We start from the raw sequence: 16,928 nt of genomic DNA, 5'->3' as shown, positions 1-16,928 counted from the left end.
ATTTACATCCCGTCTCAAACATTTAAGTTTTTATTTCTTTCAATAACTTTGATAAAATAGATGATGAGAGTGACCTGTATGAAAACAACTATGAATTTTCTTTGGCTAGCATTAAAAAAAAAAAAAAAAAAAATTGTTAAAGAATAGCAAGAAATTACTACTGTAAGAGTCTAAAAACAAAGATGGGACTACGCAAGTCAATGAACTTATTTTCAGCTTCCAGTGACTGTATATACATAGCTTCTCTGGGTTCTTCACTCACTCCACTCTGTGTAGCATACTCCAATGCCATCTCATAGTCCACCTGCAAATATAAGTGAAAAGGTCACTCCAGAACCCATCATTGGATAGGAGCCCCAATTCCATACAAGTTGAGCTCACCTGCTCAACATGTTGAGCCAGCTTTTCCCTCAATGTTTCTTTTGTAATCAAACGAGCAGACACTTTCCTTAATAGTTCAGCATCCTCATCATCATCATAACGCTTTTTCTTTGATGCATGAGACTGTGCCATATCTCTCAAAACATCATAAACAGCACCCGTAGCATCAGGGATATACCTGCCAACACACACAAATTTGATTTCGGTTCATGCAAACAGGAAGAATAACATCATTTAGTGGACTCATGCATAGAGGACAGACGAGAAGTATTGGATTTACCTGCTTAAATTTCGTTTTCTCTCCTGCTGCTCACGTGCCTGCATCTTCTTCATTATTTTGGATTTTAGCTGGATGCAACATTGCTGAATAGCAGACTGGAGAAACAAATACTGCTGTTAGTTTACTTGATCTTTTTTTTCATTGTTCTTTTTTTCCTGGAGATACATGAAAACTGAAAAATCCCCACCTTGACAGCAGTAGCTATTTCACTTATGTCGTCTCCAATATACTCTTTCCCGGTGCCTTTAAAGGGGATTTTTGTGCTCACAATGCTCACAAAAACACCAATTTTATCTTGTGAATAGTTGATCTTGTAACTACTCCAACTGAAAAAAGATATTTCAGTGAAATTCTGTTAAAAAAATTCTGTAACTTTTCTCATTGCCAGAGGTATCATGACAAAAACTAACCCCCACATCTCATCCTCCCACAAAAAAAAAAAAAAAAAAAAAAAAAAAGGAAGCAAAAAAATTATTCAGCTGCTGAGTACATCTTACTTGATTCTCTTAAGGGCAGTCCTGGTGACAACATCAGCACCTTGCTCAAAAAGAAGTGGAATGCGGTTTGCAAATCGGAATATGTTCAAACCCTGCAATTAAAACTGGCATTATATGCTACATAAATATTGAGTCATTGATCGAATGGCTAGAGAATAAAAAGTAATACCATCTGACTAGCTTTTCATTGGAACCAATTAATGGTTAAGAAACATACCATGCTCAAGAAAATAGCGAGAGTTAGGATACACTTCCATATTTTTAGTTAGTCACATCCCACAGTTATTGTCAATATGTGCAAGTGTGTGTGAGTAAAGTCTTATATTTTATTGCTACTCCTGCCGCTTACATTGTCCACTGCTAACAGCAGATTGACTTGACATCATAATAAAGTTGATAAGAAGCCTGCCAGAAGAATGGTATTCTATGTGCTATTCTTACTAGGATCATACACATTTCTCAATTGGTTAAGTTCCATATAGGTAAATAGCAAAGGATGGGCGCAGACCATGAATCCAAGTGAATTAGTACAAGGACCTTCTCTACATACGAATTATTGCAATATCAACGTGAATTATATATGCATATGGTAAAACTGTGGACTGTTATCACACACGTTTAAGTGCAGAGTACATGCCACATCAACACTAGAACCTTCTTGTCAAAGGATACCAAAAATTCTACATTTATACCCAACACCAACAAGTCCTTTATTGTCATCTAAGAAAAAAGAAAAAGGGAAAAAAAGCCTTTACGAATCATAATAGACGCAAAAAAGAGAACAGTGCCTCCTTTTCCTTTATATTTATCAATTAACTTCTTTACTTAGTTGTTTCATCTAGTGTCTTTAAGAAAGCAACACAACGAAGAATAATATCATATCTAAAACCCTTGCAGCTTCTGTAATTTATTTAATTAAATTAGTTATTTGTCTAGAGTGTATCTCACGCACTTGCTTAACATCTTTTCCTCCCACACTAACACCAGCTTCCACAATGAATGGGTGGCCTTCAAATACTTGAGCACTGTATATAACGGTAAAAGAGAAAAAGTCACATTCATGAAAAACAATTAAAAACTAAAATGAATTAGCAGAGGAACGATCTAACTCTAACAACATACATTCTACTTCGAATACAAAAGAATTATATTAGCATACTATTTGTACAACTCAGTTTCACAGAGAATGAAAAAGAAGCAGATATAAAAAAACATTCAAACACAACCTGCCTGAATAAGTTGCAACAATGTCTGGATGCAGCTCCTTTATAATTCCAAGACGAAGATTGTATTCGCCTGCAGGACTAAGACACTGAAAAAGGGTTCTAAGCAATGTGCCAAACTAGAAAATTAACATGTGAAGGACCATGAATGAGAAAGATATGTAGAAATCAAAACAAACTACTGAAAATGAAAATGACATTGAAATCAAACGAACAGAAGAACTTTGGACCATAGACCAAGAGCTTACATCACCACTAGGGTCATCAAACTTAGCTTGACGAAACAACTGATGGATGCGAACTATTTGTTGAGATGTTAGAGACTTGGCAGCCATTTTTGGGCTAAAATCTGAGCCCATTTCTCCTACAAAAGTCAATAGAGCATCACTACCAAGAATCAACTTCAGCATCTAAGGAAAGCAACAATAACAGAGGACACAATTCAAATGTATTCAAAATTGGATGGAATGACTGTTCAGATTTAAGCAACATATCAACAGTTCGAACTATCAAAATGAAGCCTCAAACTTGACCATAGCAAGATACATATCACTGTAACATGCTATGGAGGGAAAGAACATTAGCTTTCTTTGATACTCTTTCAAAATTGAACAAAGAAAGTGAAGCTTTATGTGGTACTTTCCATATAAAAGTTTGTGACAGCCTGCCATTTGGTTCCATATTATCCGGCAGCCTACCCTTTTAAGGGTTTATATAGAGTAAGTTCCCTGTTTTTTTTTTTTTTGAACTCATACAACTTAAAGTGGTAGGGCAGCAAAGCGGCTTATCAGCTAGGTTTAAGATCTAAAATATAGATGGTTGTTTTCTTATACAAAAGAGAAGATCCATACTGAATTTCATCTCAATCTGGATAACCTGGAAAACAGCAAAAGGTACTTGACTATCATGAAGTAGTACATGAATGGAAAGTTTGGAAAAGGTATTCACATTCTTGTCGCCCTAAATAGATAGAAGGTGGTCAACATATTCGCTTCCCCATAAAGAACCAATCAGACATTTATTTGGGACGATGATATTCCTGAATTCGATGCCTAAAAGTGAGGCGCTTGTCAATCTGTATAACTATATAAGAGCTGGCAGTAATGAACTCCTAAAACATTGATTCCCAGCATCTACTATTAATCATGTCTAGCAGATGGGGTTGATCATTATGCCACATCCAATATTATCTCTTTTCTATTTTCCCAGTCAAAATTGGAATATACTCAAAAAGCTTCTTCAGTACACATTGTAGAAACAATAACAAGAAAGATGAACTTGAATCTAGTAGTGAAGGCAACAGCAAAAGCATCATTTTTAATTGCCAATTCAGGATTATCTGTTTGTTTCACCAGCAAGGTAAATTATTGAAGCATAAGATGACTAGTGTTCAACGCCTTTTTTCAAAAGTAACACACACACACACAAATTTTTATCATACCAAGGCATATATGCTCCTGCCTGAGGGGTTGTATTATTTTATGACTTTCAACGTGGGGAACTGGTATATATTAGATGAGTGTTGCTCACTGATAGTTTTTTCTCACTTCTAATCCAATGTTGTTACATTAATGACTGTTTCAAGTTCTCCTGCCACTTTGCCAACTATCAGTTTCTCTCACATACAATTATACAGAATATGCTCCTCTCCACATTCATCATAAAAGTTAGACACTATGAAGTTCTATTCTAAGTGATTATATAGCAACAAAAGGGAATCTTTTTCATAACTTTCTTGATTATCAATGTAAAACAGTACCATAACATTACAGCAGTGGGCATTATATGCTAACTTGCTTGACTGATAAAATTTAGTTGCCAATTCTCACCAATCAATCGTTCAGCATATGATTTAGGTATATTCACAAATTCATGCTGCAGAAACTGCAAAAGGTTCTGTTTTGAAGTTTCCGTGATCAGGCGTTTGATTAGCAGCAAATCAACAGCTGAGGGATGGTGCTTTGTCTCAAGAGGAACTGGAGGCATTACGTCTGTTCTCCTGGCAAATCTTATTGTGACATTCTTCCTACACAAAAAGCAACACGGCAAGTAGAACAGAAAGAGTTGAAAACAAGTATGTGCATCTATGATGATTTGGGGAGAGAGAGAGAGAGAGAGACATACTCAGGTACATCTGAGACAAACTTAAAAAGGAATTGGGCATAAGGGGTTATGACAGCCATTTGTCGCATGTAATGCAAGATCTTCGACTGCACAAGCCCATTGAAAACTTTTTAGTTAACAAAACATACCCCATCAGTTTGCTCTCAAGTATCATTTCAAACATGATGAGAATGTGGTGCAAAACTTTAAAGTGCTACAGCAGTTCTGGAGCTGCAATGATTGATTACATACACGGTAAGTTGTCCAATTTCCCTCAATGACTACTTGAATTTCAGCTCCATGCCCCCGATCCTTGCTGTCTCGTTTTTCATGTACATGAATGTGAGGAATATTCCTGAATATTTAAATGAAGCTATCTTTATGAGTATGAACAGAAGTAAAACCCTAGAGCACAATTCTGTAATGGTTAAAGCTTATAAAATGCTCCAGAAATTATTCATAAGAAAAATATAAATTTCCAGAAACAATACATAAAACTTCATATAAAACATCAAGATGTCATGTAAAACATGTCTATATACACAAATATAAAAATATGACAATTTGTACAAGCATATGTGGAATTCATATATATTACTTTGCAAAAGCTTTGTGTCCTTTAAAATAATCAAGTCATACCGATGAATATCTATATCCAGTCTGCAGAATGAAACATAATTTTGGCCCTTCATTGCTGACGAGATCTCTATAGGAAGTCCTGTACTCATCTTAGACCAAATCAGTGCCTGCATAAGTGAATACGAGTCCAATTACATTGCATTCTGCACTTTGATTGTCAGGTGGACAAGCATAGAAACTAGATTATGCAAATAAGCTTCTGTTTGTGGGGCACTGTAAGCAGAAGCTTACTTTGCATTGCATTCTGTATGTGTACATTTGGATGTCCTATAGATAGTCTATGACCCCTAATATCATTTAATGTAGAAAATTTCATCTTCATAGGGACATTAGGGAAATGCACCGATATAACTGATATTAAAAAATAATAAAAGTTGGAATTTTTTGATATCCTAAAACAGAACATATACCCAGATTTGGTGAAGACTATTTTTATCAAGGTCCCATTCAACGTGATTGAATCATACCTTGAAATTCTATGAAAAACACAGTGCAGTTATTCAATTTCCATAGGTTCATGAGTATAACAAATACAACTAGAAAAGATGCAGAGCCATGCATGTTGGCAAGATAATGTCAAAATATTACCATCTTTGCACCAAGACCAAACTTTCCCCGCGTTTGCTTTAAGCCATATTTTGTCCCAGACAGAACTGCATGAATAAATACACCATACGGTTGCAACTAGCTTTAGAAGTATAAAGTGTTGTATACGCTCATCAATTTAAGAAAAGTACTCAAATCCATTCGCAGACAAATCTGTAATCAAATGGAAACTTGAGCCAGCAAGTAAGAGTGGAACCTCGTCCAAACATATTTGGGATGTCATCATGTGGCATTCCTCTCCCATTATCCTACATTTAAAATCATTTACAGACATGACTTTAAAACTTCAGAGACAAGTTTGAAATCAGTCCATAGATCAGACCAATATAATCAGCAAATCAAGACAGCGAAAATTACAAACATGGTAGAAGGTCAAGATGGAAAGTTGGCACACCTTACATGTCACCTTGTAAAATGAAGCCTCGCCTCGACCCTTCATACCCTTTGATACTGGAGGTTCTTTGACTTTCTTCCCAAGGGAAGCATTCTTCGCTTGTGTTTCTTGAGCTCGAGCTTGCTTGGCTAGTCGTTTCTGATGCCAGAAAACAAATGACAACATAGTAAATGGATAAGATTGAAAAAAAAATAAAAGAAACAAGAAACAAGAAAGAAAAAAGACAGAAACAATTTGTTCACATTTTCTTTCTTATTTTCACCAAAACAAATTCACATCAGAAGCATACATACCTCTCGAGCCTTAGCTGTTTCATAGTCATCATATAATGCCTCATCAACTCGTTCACGATCAACAAGACCGATCATAGAATTAAACTTGCTCTTCCCTATCTCTTCACTGCAACGGCCAGACCAATTTGAAAAACAACATTACATAGATCCATGCTTATGTATTACTGTCTGGAACAACACACTGAAAGCCACACTTCTTATGCATATCATTTATCCTTGACATATTGAATATACATTCCCAAGTAGGGTTGTATTCAAGCTTAGTATTGAAAGTTCAAGCTTGACTCATTTATTTTATTTCAAACACAATTCGAGCTCAAACTTATCACTGAGCTAGATATTCTATTCAAGCTTGACTTATTTATTTTTCAAACGAGTTCGAGCTTGTTCACGAGCTGCTCAATTAACTTATTTATTTCTTATATAAAGTAAATATCATGGTTGTTTATCTTTTCGTAAATCTATACTAATCATTAGTTAATTAATTATAGTAAAATTTTATCATTTGAGTTAATTAAATAAATTAACTTGAATCTTGAATCTTAAATAATCTCATCTCAAGTTTATATGTATGTATATAAATTCATTATGCACATACACAAACACGCACACACATATATCCATACATACTCACAAACACACTCATATACACACAAATCTCTAAAACTAACTCACAATAACAATAATTCAAGTTATATCTATCATATTAGGAAGATAATTCCCTTTTACTTAAGATGTTTTTATTACCAAATTAAAATAATACTAAAAAAAATTGTAAAAATGAAGTTATACGAGTTTATACAAGCTTATTCGAGCCGAGCCGAGTTTATACGAGTATGTCTCGTTTAATATTCAAACATATTATTGTGCTCACTAACGGCTCATTTATTATTCGAACTAAGACTGAATCGAGTTTCACCGAGCCAAGTTCACGAGCGGTTGGGCTCATCTTACACCCCTATTCCCAAGGATTACATATGCATAATCACGTGGTTTTGCATGCTCATCTGTTCATAAACAAACATACTTACATTGTTACTTCCACCACAGGAAGCTCAGATATGGACTCTGCAGAATCAAGTGAATTCTCAACAAGTTCTCTAACAGTAGTGTAAAGGCATTTCCCAGGCTGAAATCCACAAAATTACAATGCGAAACTTCAAAAATTCCGAAACAGAATTGGAGGAAATTAACTGAAATAACATAAGAAACAATAAAAAAGCATTACTTCAAATTCCACATTTTTCAAACAGGAATGTAAATTCAGGACTATTCACGACCAAATTCCACATTTCTCTGAACACTTAGCTGTTAACAGACTACAATCTTAAACTGTATTTTCTTTTGGCAAAAAATTTAGTAAATTCTCAACTGAATTATTGAGAAACTATCGAAATTCGGATTCTAAATTTCCCACCTTCATAATTGATTTTTTTTCGAGCAAAATTCACCTCAACTCAAATCCCACAAATCCTAACCAAATTTCAACTTTACAGCACTCTTAGCACAACAATTGCTCAACATCTATTAAAAAGAAAAAGAAACGGCAAATTTTTTCAAAAATTAAGTAAATGAAACTCACATTATCAAACCCAGCAATGTTCTTGTTCTCGGCGAAGAACTCAGCTGGAGACTCTGCAAACAGAAAAAACAAAAAATCATTCCTAGATATACATACACACACAAACACACAACACACACACACACACACACACACACACATATATATATATATAGAGAGAGAGAGAGAGATAGAGACTGACTCTGCTTGAGAACGCTTTCCTTAGCTTTTCTTGGGGTTTTCGATTTGCCTTTCTTCGGCTCCGGTGGGCTCTCGCTGCTACCTCCGGTGGTCTCCATGGAAATGCCGCCAAGAATTTCAGCTCCGAAAGCTTTGAAACGAAGAAGTAGCAGAGCACGCAAACGGAACTGTAGCTAGGGCTTGTACCGGAGAGTTTCGCTAGGGTGTTCTCGTCCGAGTAGCGCGTGATTTTGTTGCTGGTCAGCTTTGGGAGTTTTATTTCTATCGGACGGTCAGGATTGCTCCACGTTGATTAACGGTGTTCGATCCACGATATAGAAAGGTGTAGCTAAAACGTTACAGACTAAAATCGCCCGCCAATTTCCCGCCAGTTTCTATGGCTTTTTATGCATTGCAAGAGCAGCATTGGCATTTGGCGCCATTGTTATGTTCAATTTAATATATATGACCCTCCAAAATTATTCACTATTGCCTTGTTTATTTCTAGGCTAAAATATAAAAACGAGCATTTGGTTTCTCCAAACAATTTTATTTTATTTAAAGTCCACATATCTCTCTCAATCTATCACTCATTGATAATGTTTTCCCGAAACTTTTAATTTAGGCAATGTCCCTTCCCCCTCCCCGAACTACTAAAATATTGTCGATGTACTTCCAAAGCTAGATAAAAACGACTTTACAACTTTTTTAATAAAACAAAAATACCCTTATAAATTAAAAAAATAAAAAAAAAATTAATAATAATAAAAAAAATAAAAAAATAAAAAAAAAAGAAGAAGAAGAACATTTTTATGAAAAAAAAAACGAAAATATTTTAATTTTTTTTAAAAAATAATTTCTTAATTTCTTAAAAAACAAAAAAAAAAATTAAAAAAAATGATTAATTTTTCTTTTAATTTTGAAGGATAAGTTTTTTAGTCATAAGAATAAGTATTACGTAGGAATAACTATTCTAAAAAATTACTATTCATTTATGTTGAATAATATTTACACAAATATTCTCCAAAATTGACCGCTATTAGAGGTGGGTTGAGAAATCCTTGTCAATGGTGCCAGCATCAACAATGATGACCCAGGGAGCAACATTCATAACGGTGAGTCCGTCGGGGCCGCCATTATCGGCCGAGGCCTAGGGAGAGACAAAGATGCCGACATTGGAGGCTTTGAAAATGCTAATGGCAATAGCGTCGAGATAGTAGGGGATAACAACACCCTTGACACTCAGAGAGATGACAGAGTTGTAACATTTGGAATTCTAGTAAACCTTGTGGGCGACAAGGCAGGCTTTGGAAACCATCCCTGCCGCGCTTGTAGCCCAGGGTGGACGCTAGGAAGACATGGCGTCCAACGGCGATGGAGGCAATATGGGTGCCATGGCCATGCATCAAAGTCTCTAGGAGAGCGGGACTCGATAGTCTTATTGATTTTGTTGTTGGTGGACTTGTAGTATGTGCAAAAGAAGCTGACATTGATAAGCTTGTAGTTGCAGGAGGAGGCACAAAAGTCATTGGCCGGCACATCAGCCTCTCTAGTACTTTGAGAAAAACTTTGTAAGCAAAGAACGAATGTTTGTTACTGAAAAACAAATAAAAAATAATAAAATAAAAAGGGCTTTGTAGATGATTTATTTTTTTATGATAATTATTATTATTATTTTTTTCTCTTATAAATCATTTTACTTTGTAAGCAAAGAATAAATGTTTGTTGCTAGAAAACAAATAAAAAAAGAATAAAATAAAAAGGGCTTTGCAGATGATCTATTTTTTTATTTTTTTTATGATGGTGATATGATGATTGTGTGTGTGTGTGTGTGTGTGTTTTTTTTTTTCCTTATAAATCATTTTGTAGCGTAAATGTATATGAAAAAAAAAAAAAAAAAAAGAAGCCATGAACTCTATGAAATTAAAAAAAAAAAAAAAAAAAAAAAAAAACAAAAACAAAAAAGGTCATAGTATGATTGTTTATGTTTCTTAAATAAAGAAAAAAAAAATGTCCTCAAGAATATAAATTATATTTGTATTATAAGGGTATTTTAGAAAATTTGATTATAATATGATTCCATTCACCAATGTATTGCACTGTGCCAAACAAAAGAATACATATGCAATGTTCTATTCTACCGTTACAACCAAACAAAAGAATAGGAATAGTTATTCCATTCCACCTTCATCTATTCCCATGAATAGTTATTTCTTTTCCTAATGGAATAGACATTCCGCAAACCAAACGAGGCCTAAGGTCTTGGTCATTGAAGGTCTTACACTTAGCCAGATGTCGGTGTTGATGACTCTAATGACGAGGTCAAAGTCGAAGTTCAACTCTATTTGAGGAGGCCAGTGCTGTCGAAAGTCCTGAGGCCCAGAAACTGAGGGGAGCGCGTGGTTTTCAAGTGGCAAATTTGCTTGAGAATGAGTTGAAATCCCATTTACATAAAAAAGTCTATCAAAATTGTAATTTAGAATTGTATTGTTAGGTGTTTTAGTAAATTTAATTACAAATCAAATTTTATTCCAGTGTTACAACCAAACCAAATAATATGAACAACTATTCAATTCCACATTCTTCTATTTATAGTAGTAATTATTTATTTTTATACTGAAATACCCATTTTGCGTACCAAACATTACATAACAGTCAAATTCTCTTTCCTTTTTAACTCTCTTGGCTTGATCCAATTCTAGTCCAAACCTTTATCTTTGAATTGGTCATGGAAGATGTCCTTAAAAAACTTAAGCCCGAAGTCCTCAAGGGGCTTAATGGGCTAGAGACCATGCCTCATGAAGCAGCAGAGGTCACTAGTTCAAATCCTCTCTCCCTCTCTTGTGTGGACATGTCGAAAAAAAAAAATACCTTAAGCCCGACACTTCCATTAATGGATGTTTCCACTACCATTATTAACAAAAATCATAGTTATATTATTTTTTATACATAATAGATCGAAGCATAATATATAAAGAGAACAAAAAAAAAAAAATTATATTGCGCGCATGTCATTACACTTGATTTATTTTTAACTCCCCCCTAAACAATAATTCATCATTCTTCCACTATATATATATATATATATATATATATATATATATATATATATATATATATATATATATATATATATATATATATATATATATATATAAATTATATAAATTAAATAAAATTAAAGACAAGTTTAGTAATACTAAAACTACTCTTTTATAGAGTACTAGTTCATAACCCGCGCATAGCACGGGATTCTTCATTATAATTTAGTTTCAGAATTTAAACACATTTTCATTGTACTTTTTATTATATGTTAAAAAATGCTTATAAAAGAAAAATGATCACACACCTTTTAATAAAAAGACAATAAAGGTTAAGACCCTTAATTTTATTTTAACCCAAAAAAAGTAAAACTTTTTAAAATATTTGGTTCATATAGGTGTAATTTATAATGAAAAGAAACATAAAAAAATAAAAAAATAAAAAAATAAAAAAATAAAAATAGAGCAAAAGAAAAATCTAAATTCCAAATATTACAGCATAGGCTGTAGTTTTTTTAATGATCAAGATGGTGCTGTGATTGTTTTTACAATACCTAAGCTAAATTCTACAAAATAAAACAAAACTTTTCACTCAACATTTAACGCAATCAAATAAATCCTCTCACATCACGTTCAATGTTTAATCAAATAATTTTTTTTGCCTTATTTTGTTTTCAAAAACAAAAAAATAAAACACTTCAAAAAAAAATTTGAGTTAATCATACCAAAAAATTAAAAATTAAACATTCAAATATATTAAAAAATAAGACCCTTAATTTTATTTGAATCCATATAAATTAAAACATGTTAAAATATTTGTTCTCATATCAATAGTTTAAAATGAAAAGAAGTGAAAGAAATTAAGGACAAGTGTGAAAATTGTTTTTTTCTTGATGATTTTTACATTGTACATTAGTCGTTATATACAGACTTGCTGCCTAGTAAATAAGGCAAGCAATTAGGTAATTACAAAGAATATTGGATTGTCAATTATGTCTAATATACACATTGAATGTATATTTCCTTAGAGATCAAATCGTGGTAGGCACAGCTTCATGGCGCTAGACCTTTCATTTTCTGCATTGTGATAAATATGGCTTGTTGCAGCTGGAAGTTTCCTTTTCTGCATAAGGGCAGCAGCTACACATTCGTTGATCTGCAATCGTGGAGTCTGATTTGAATGTCGCGCCATGCACTCTGCAGCTGGACTTTTCCTTTCCTGTTTGTAAGTCAGCTAGACAAATTGCATATTTGTTGGAATGCTGCTGGATTACCATATTGGCTTGCACACACGTGGCTGTCTCTCTTGGCTTGGACTCTACTCCACTGACACGTTGAGTTCTTGTGGCAGCATCTCTTGCCTTGGCTTGTGTCTTAGCAATGCTGAGGTGTCAAAGGGCAGGAACTTCACTAACAAGAAGTATAAAGAAAAGAAAAGAAAAAACCTGTAGATTATGATTATCAAAGCATTAATAAAAAAAATTAGCAAGAGTCTCTAATATTATTGGTGTGATACATATTATATTTCATACAAATAAAACCCATATAATTCTGAACATTCTAAAAAAAATACATAGCAAACTAAACAAAATGGCTGAAAATCGAGTAAATCATACAAACAAAAACAAAAATATTTCATAAAACATGCAAATAAACTAAAAAATAAGACACTTAATTTTAGTTTAATCCATATAAATTAAAACATGTTAAAATCTTTGTGCTCATATGAATAGTTTATAACGAAAAAGAAGTATAAATGAAAACATGTTAAAATCTTTGCACTCATATGAATAGTTCAATGCCTAATATCTCTTTGGTGTTTCAAAAGTATTTGTATTCCTTTTATGCACAACAATCAAATAAATTTTTGTCTTATTTTGCTTTCACAAGCACAAAAGCACTTTTAAAAAATGGCTAAAAATTGAGTAAATCACATAAACGAAAAAAAATAAAATTACAAAAAACATAAGTCTTTATCTTAGTTTAATCCATATACATTAAAATATGTTTAAATCTTTGTTCTCATGGTATACATCGTTTAAAATAAAAAGTATAAAGAAAAAAAAATCAAGAAGAATATAAAGTTTAATCTAAATATCAAAGCATTAATACAAAATTAGTAAGAATCTTTGTGTGATGCCTATTATATTTCAATACAAATAAAACGCAAATAATTATAAACATTAAGTAAAAAAAATACAGAGAAAAATAAACATTTTTTATGAAAATTTACTCATATAAGTAGACATGGTTGAAGACGAAAAGCATAAAGAAAAAAAAAATTGCAGAAGAATATGTAGATTCTGATTATAAAAATGCATAAAACACAAAGTCCTTCAACCTCCACAAAACCAAAAGAAGAAAAAAAAAAAAAGTCCTTTAAAAAAATGAAACAAAATAAAATTATGTACTTCAACATTCTGTTCTTCTCTTGAATGTCGCTGCTGGATGCTCTTGATTTCACAATTCAAGATGTTTCAAACTCTAAAGAGATAGATGTATAAATAATCAATCTAAGATAGTAATATAACTTTTCACCTTACTTGTACGGTTTCTTTAGAATTAATGCATGCAATACCTATATGGTCAATTATGGATAGTTAATGTAGTACGTTTACCATAATATTATACATTAAAATTTTGGAGAAAAAAAAATCTGACCACTTATAATTAATGCATGTTTTTAATTTTAATTTTTTTTAAAAATCACATAACTTAATGCAGCTATAATGACACTTAATGATATAATACGAAATAAAAATCATTATTTTGGTCTCATGAAGATTAACATCTATGATCTTTTTCATTATATGTATCACACTAATAATATTAGAGACTCCTGCTAATTTTTTTTATTAATGTTTTGATAATCATAATCTATAGGTTTTCTTCTTGCTTCGCTTTTTTTTTTTTTTTTTTTTTTTTTTTTTTTTTTTAACTTCTTTTCATTTTAAACTATTGATATGGTAACAAAGATTTTAACATGTTTTAGTTTATATGGATTAAAATAAAATTAAGGATCTTTTTTTTAATATATTTGATTTTTTTTTCTTCTTTTGGTATGATTCACTCAATTTTTTTTTTTGAAGTATTTTATCTACTTTTGAAAGCAAAATAAGGCAAAAAATTATTTGATTAAGTATTGAACATGATGTGAGAGGATTTATTTGATTTCATTAAATGTTGAGTGAAAATTTTTGTTTTATTTTGTAAGATTTGGCTTAGGTGCTGTAAAAAAAATTACAACACCATCTTGACCATTGAAAAACTACAGCACCTATGCTGTAATATTTTGAATTTAGATTTTCTTTTTCCTATTTTTTTTTTTATACTTCTTTTCATTATAAACTACACCTATGTGAACAAATATTTTAAAAGTTTTACTTTTTTTGAGTTAAAATAAAATTAAAGGTCTTAATCTTTATTGTCTTTTTATTGAAAGATGTGTGATAATTTTTTTTACAAGCATTTTTTAACCTATAATAAAAAGTACGATGAAGATGTGTTTAAATTCGAAAATTAACTTATAATGAAGAATCCCGCACATAGCGCGGGTTATGAGCTAATAAAGTATAATTAAACACCCAAACATACCCTAAGTTTTCTATCCTTTTTAATTTTTATTCAAAGTTTATGTTATAGTTTTTAGTTTTCAATGAAACACAGGTTTTGCATAAGAATATTGTTTACACAACTTCTACTACGCATGAAACATCATATATATATATAGGAACATAAACATAATTAATTTACATGTTGTTACGTGTTAATTATGCATAAACAATAAATTAGTTTTATAAAATCATGCCTAATATGCATGTGTTTGTTTTTGATTAGGATTCATGAGCATAGTAAGAATCATTCACATGTGTGTTTCGGCCATGGTGATGGTCGAATTAAACCATATATATAATCTATGCAATTAAAGCATTAATAAAAAAAAAATTAGCAGGAACCTCTAATATTATTGGTGTGATACATATTACATTTCATACAAATAAAATTTATATAATTCTGAACATTCTAAAAAAAATACATAGCAAACTAAACAAAATGGCTGAAAATCGAGTAAATCATACAAATGAAAACAAAAATATTCCATAAAACATTCAAATAAACTAAAAAATAAGACACTTAATTTTAGTTTAATCCATATAAATTAAAACATGTTAAAATTTTTGTGCTAATATGAATAGTTTATAACCAAAAATAAGTATAAATTAAAACATGTTAAAATCTCTGTGCTCATATGAATAGTTCAATGCTTAATATCTCTTTGGTGTTTCAAAAGTATTTGTATTCCTTTTATGCACAACAATCAAATAAATTTTTGTCTTATTTTGCTTTCACAAGCATAAAAATACTTGGGGTAATTACATTTTCCCCCCATGAACTACTGACTTATGTCATTTTGCCCCCACAAACTATCACCTCGACTAAAAAAGAGCATCAAACTACCATCTTTATTGCTTTGCCCCATTCCGTCAGGGAATCCTATTAACTTAGATGGAATATGCCATTTTTTACCGTTAAGTTTGATTTAAAGACCAAAATGCCCCTACAGTAATTAATAAAAAAAATTAAAATTAATATATTAAAAAAAAAAAAAAAAAAAGGAAGACCGAAGGAAAAGGGGTGGCGCCGGCCTCCCCAGAGGCCGTGGGTGGCCCACGAGCCACCCCAGAGGTGGCCGGAGCCACCTCTGGGGGTGGCTGCCGCCACCACCTTTTCCTTCAGTTTTTTTTTTTTTTTTTTTTTTTTAAATGAGGATATTTAGGTAATTTTTGAAATTGAGTTAGGACATTTAAGTCTTTGCATGAATTAGATTGACGAAATGGGGCAAAATATGTAAAAATGGTAGTTTGATGCTCTTTTTTGGTCGATGTGGTAGTTCATGGGGGCAAAATGACATAGGCCGGTAGTTTATGGGGGGAAAAGGTAATCACCCCAAAACACTTTCAAAAAATGGTTAAAAATGGAGTAAATCACATAAACGAAAAAAAAAAAAATTAAATTCCGGAAAACATAAGTCTTTATCTTAGTTTAATCCATATACATTAAAACATGTTTAAATCTTCGTTCCCATAGGTATACATCATTTAAAATGAAAAGTATAAAGAAAAAAAAAATCAAGAAGAATATAAAGTTTAATCTAAATATCAAAGCAGTAATACAAAATTAATAAGAATCTTTGTGTGATGCCTATTAAGCTATTATATTTCAATACAAATAAAACACAAATAATTATAAACATTAGGAAAAAAAAAAATACAGAGAAAAATGAACATTTTTTTTATGAAAAATTACTCATATAGGTAAACATGTTTGAAAATGAAAAGCATAAAGAAAAAAAAAAATTTGCAGAAGAATATGTAGATTCTAATTATAAAAATGAATAAAATACAAAGTCCTTCAACCTCAACATTCTGTTTTCTCTTGAATGTTGCTAATGGATGCTCTTGATTTCACAATTCAATATGTTTCAAACTCTAAAGAGATCGATAGATGTATAAATAATCAATCTAAGATAGTAATATGATATAGAAAAACTTTGGAAAATAATACTTCCCTCTACGTGTTTTCTCTCTCTCTGAAAACCTAGGGGTGAAGCTGTTGGCCTCCGGTCCAATCTAGGGCTTGGTGTTTTTGGTTTTTTATCTGATAGCTTCTCTGGGAATTGGCTTGTCTAGATTTTTTCCTATATCAGAAATAGATGGAGGAGGAGCTCTC

The 16,928-nt window shown here is 31.9% G+C and overlaps 1 protein-coding gene across 1 annotated transcript; it reads right to left on the bottom strand.

Moving 5' to 3' along the window:
* Positions 1 to 7: 7 nt before the first annotated feature.
* On the bottom strand, positions 8 to 8,482 carry LOC133876663 (DNA topoisomerase 6 subunit B). The gene is made up of 19 exons (XM_062314917.1): positions 8,180 to 8,482; positions 7,999 to 8,051; positions 7,448 to 7,545; positions 6,417 to 6,522; positions 6,124 to 6,261; positions 5,926 to 5,977; positions 5,712 to 5,776; positions 5,124 to 5,230; positions 4,737 to 4,839; positions 4,506 to 4,591; positions 4,211 to 4,407; positions 2,630 to 2,745; positions 2,385 to 2,470; positions 2,111 to 2,183; positions 1,159 to 1,250; positions 849 to 987; positions 662 to 756; positions 382 to 559; positions 8 to 304 (listed from the first exon to the last, which is right to left on the bottom strand). Exons 1-19 carry the CDS (start codon positions 8,274 to 8,276, stop codon positions 158 to 160), a joined length of 2,028 nt encoding a protein of 675 aa, XP_062170901.1. The 5' UTR covers positions 8,277 to 8,482; the 3' UTR covers positions 8 to 157.
* Between the last annotated feature and the right edge of the window lie 8,446 nt (positions 8,483 to 16,928).

This window comes from Alnus glutinosa, chromosome 9, assembly GCF_958979055.1.
Source record: "Alnus glutinosa chromosome 9, dhAlnGlut1.1, whole genome shotgun sequence".
Taxonomy (NCBI): domain Eukaryota; kingdom Viridiplantae; phylum Streptophyta; class Magnoliopsida; order Fagales; family Betulaceae; genus Alnus; species Alnus glutinosa.
The sequence above is the reverse complement of the archived record's forward strand: the minus strand, read 5'-3'. Positions and strand labels throughout refer to the sequence as shown.

Excerpts from the sequence above, each read along its gene's own strand:
- LOC133876663 (XM_062314917.1), bottom strand. The coding sequence starts at position 8,276 with ATGGAGACCACCGGAGGTAGCAGCGAGAGCCCACCGGAGCCGAAGAAA. Across the intron at positions 4,840-5,123 it reads CTGGATATAGATATTCATCG|GAATATTCCTCACATTCATG; the intron begins GTATGACTTGAT and ends TTAAATATTCAG. Across the intron at positions 2,746-4,210 it reads ATATGCTGAACGATTGATTG|GAGAAATGGGCTCAGATTTT; the intron begins GTGAGAATTGGC and ends TGACTTTTGTAG.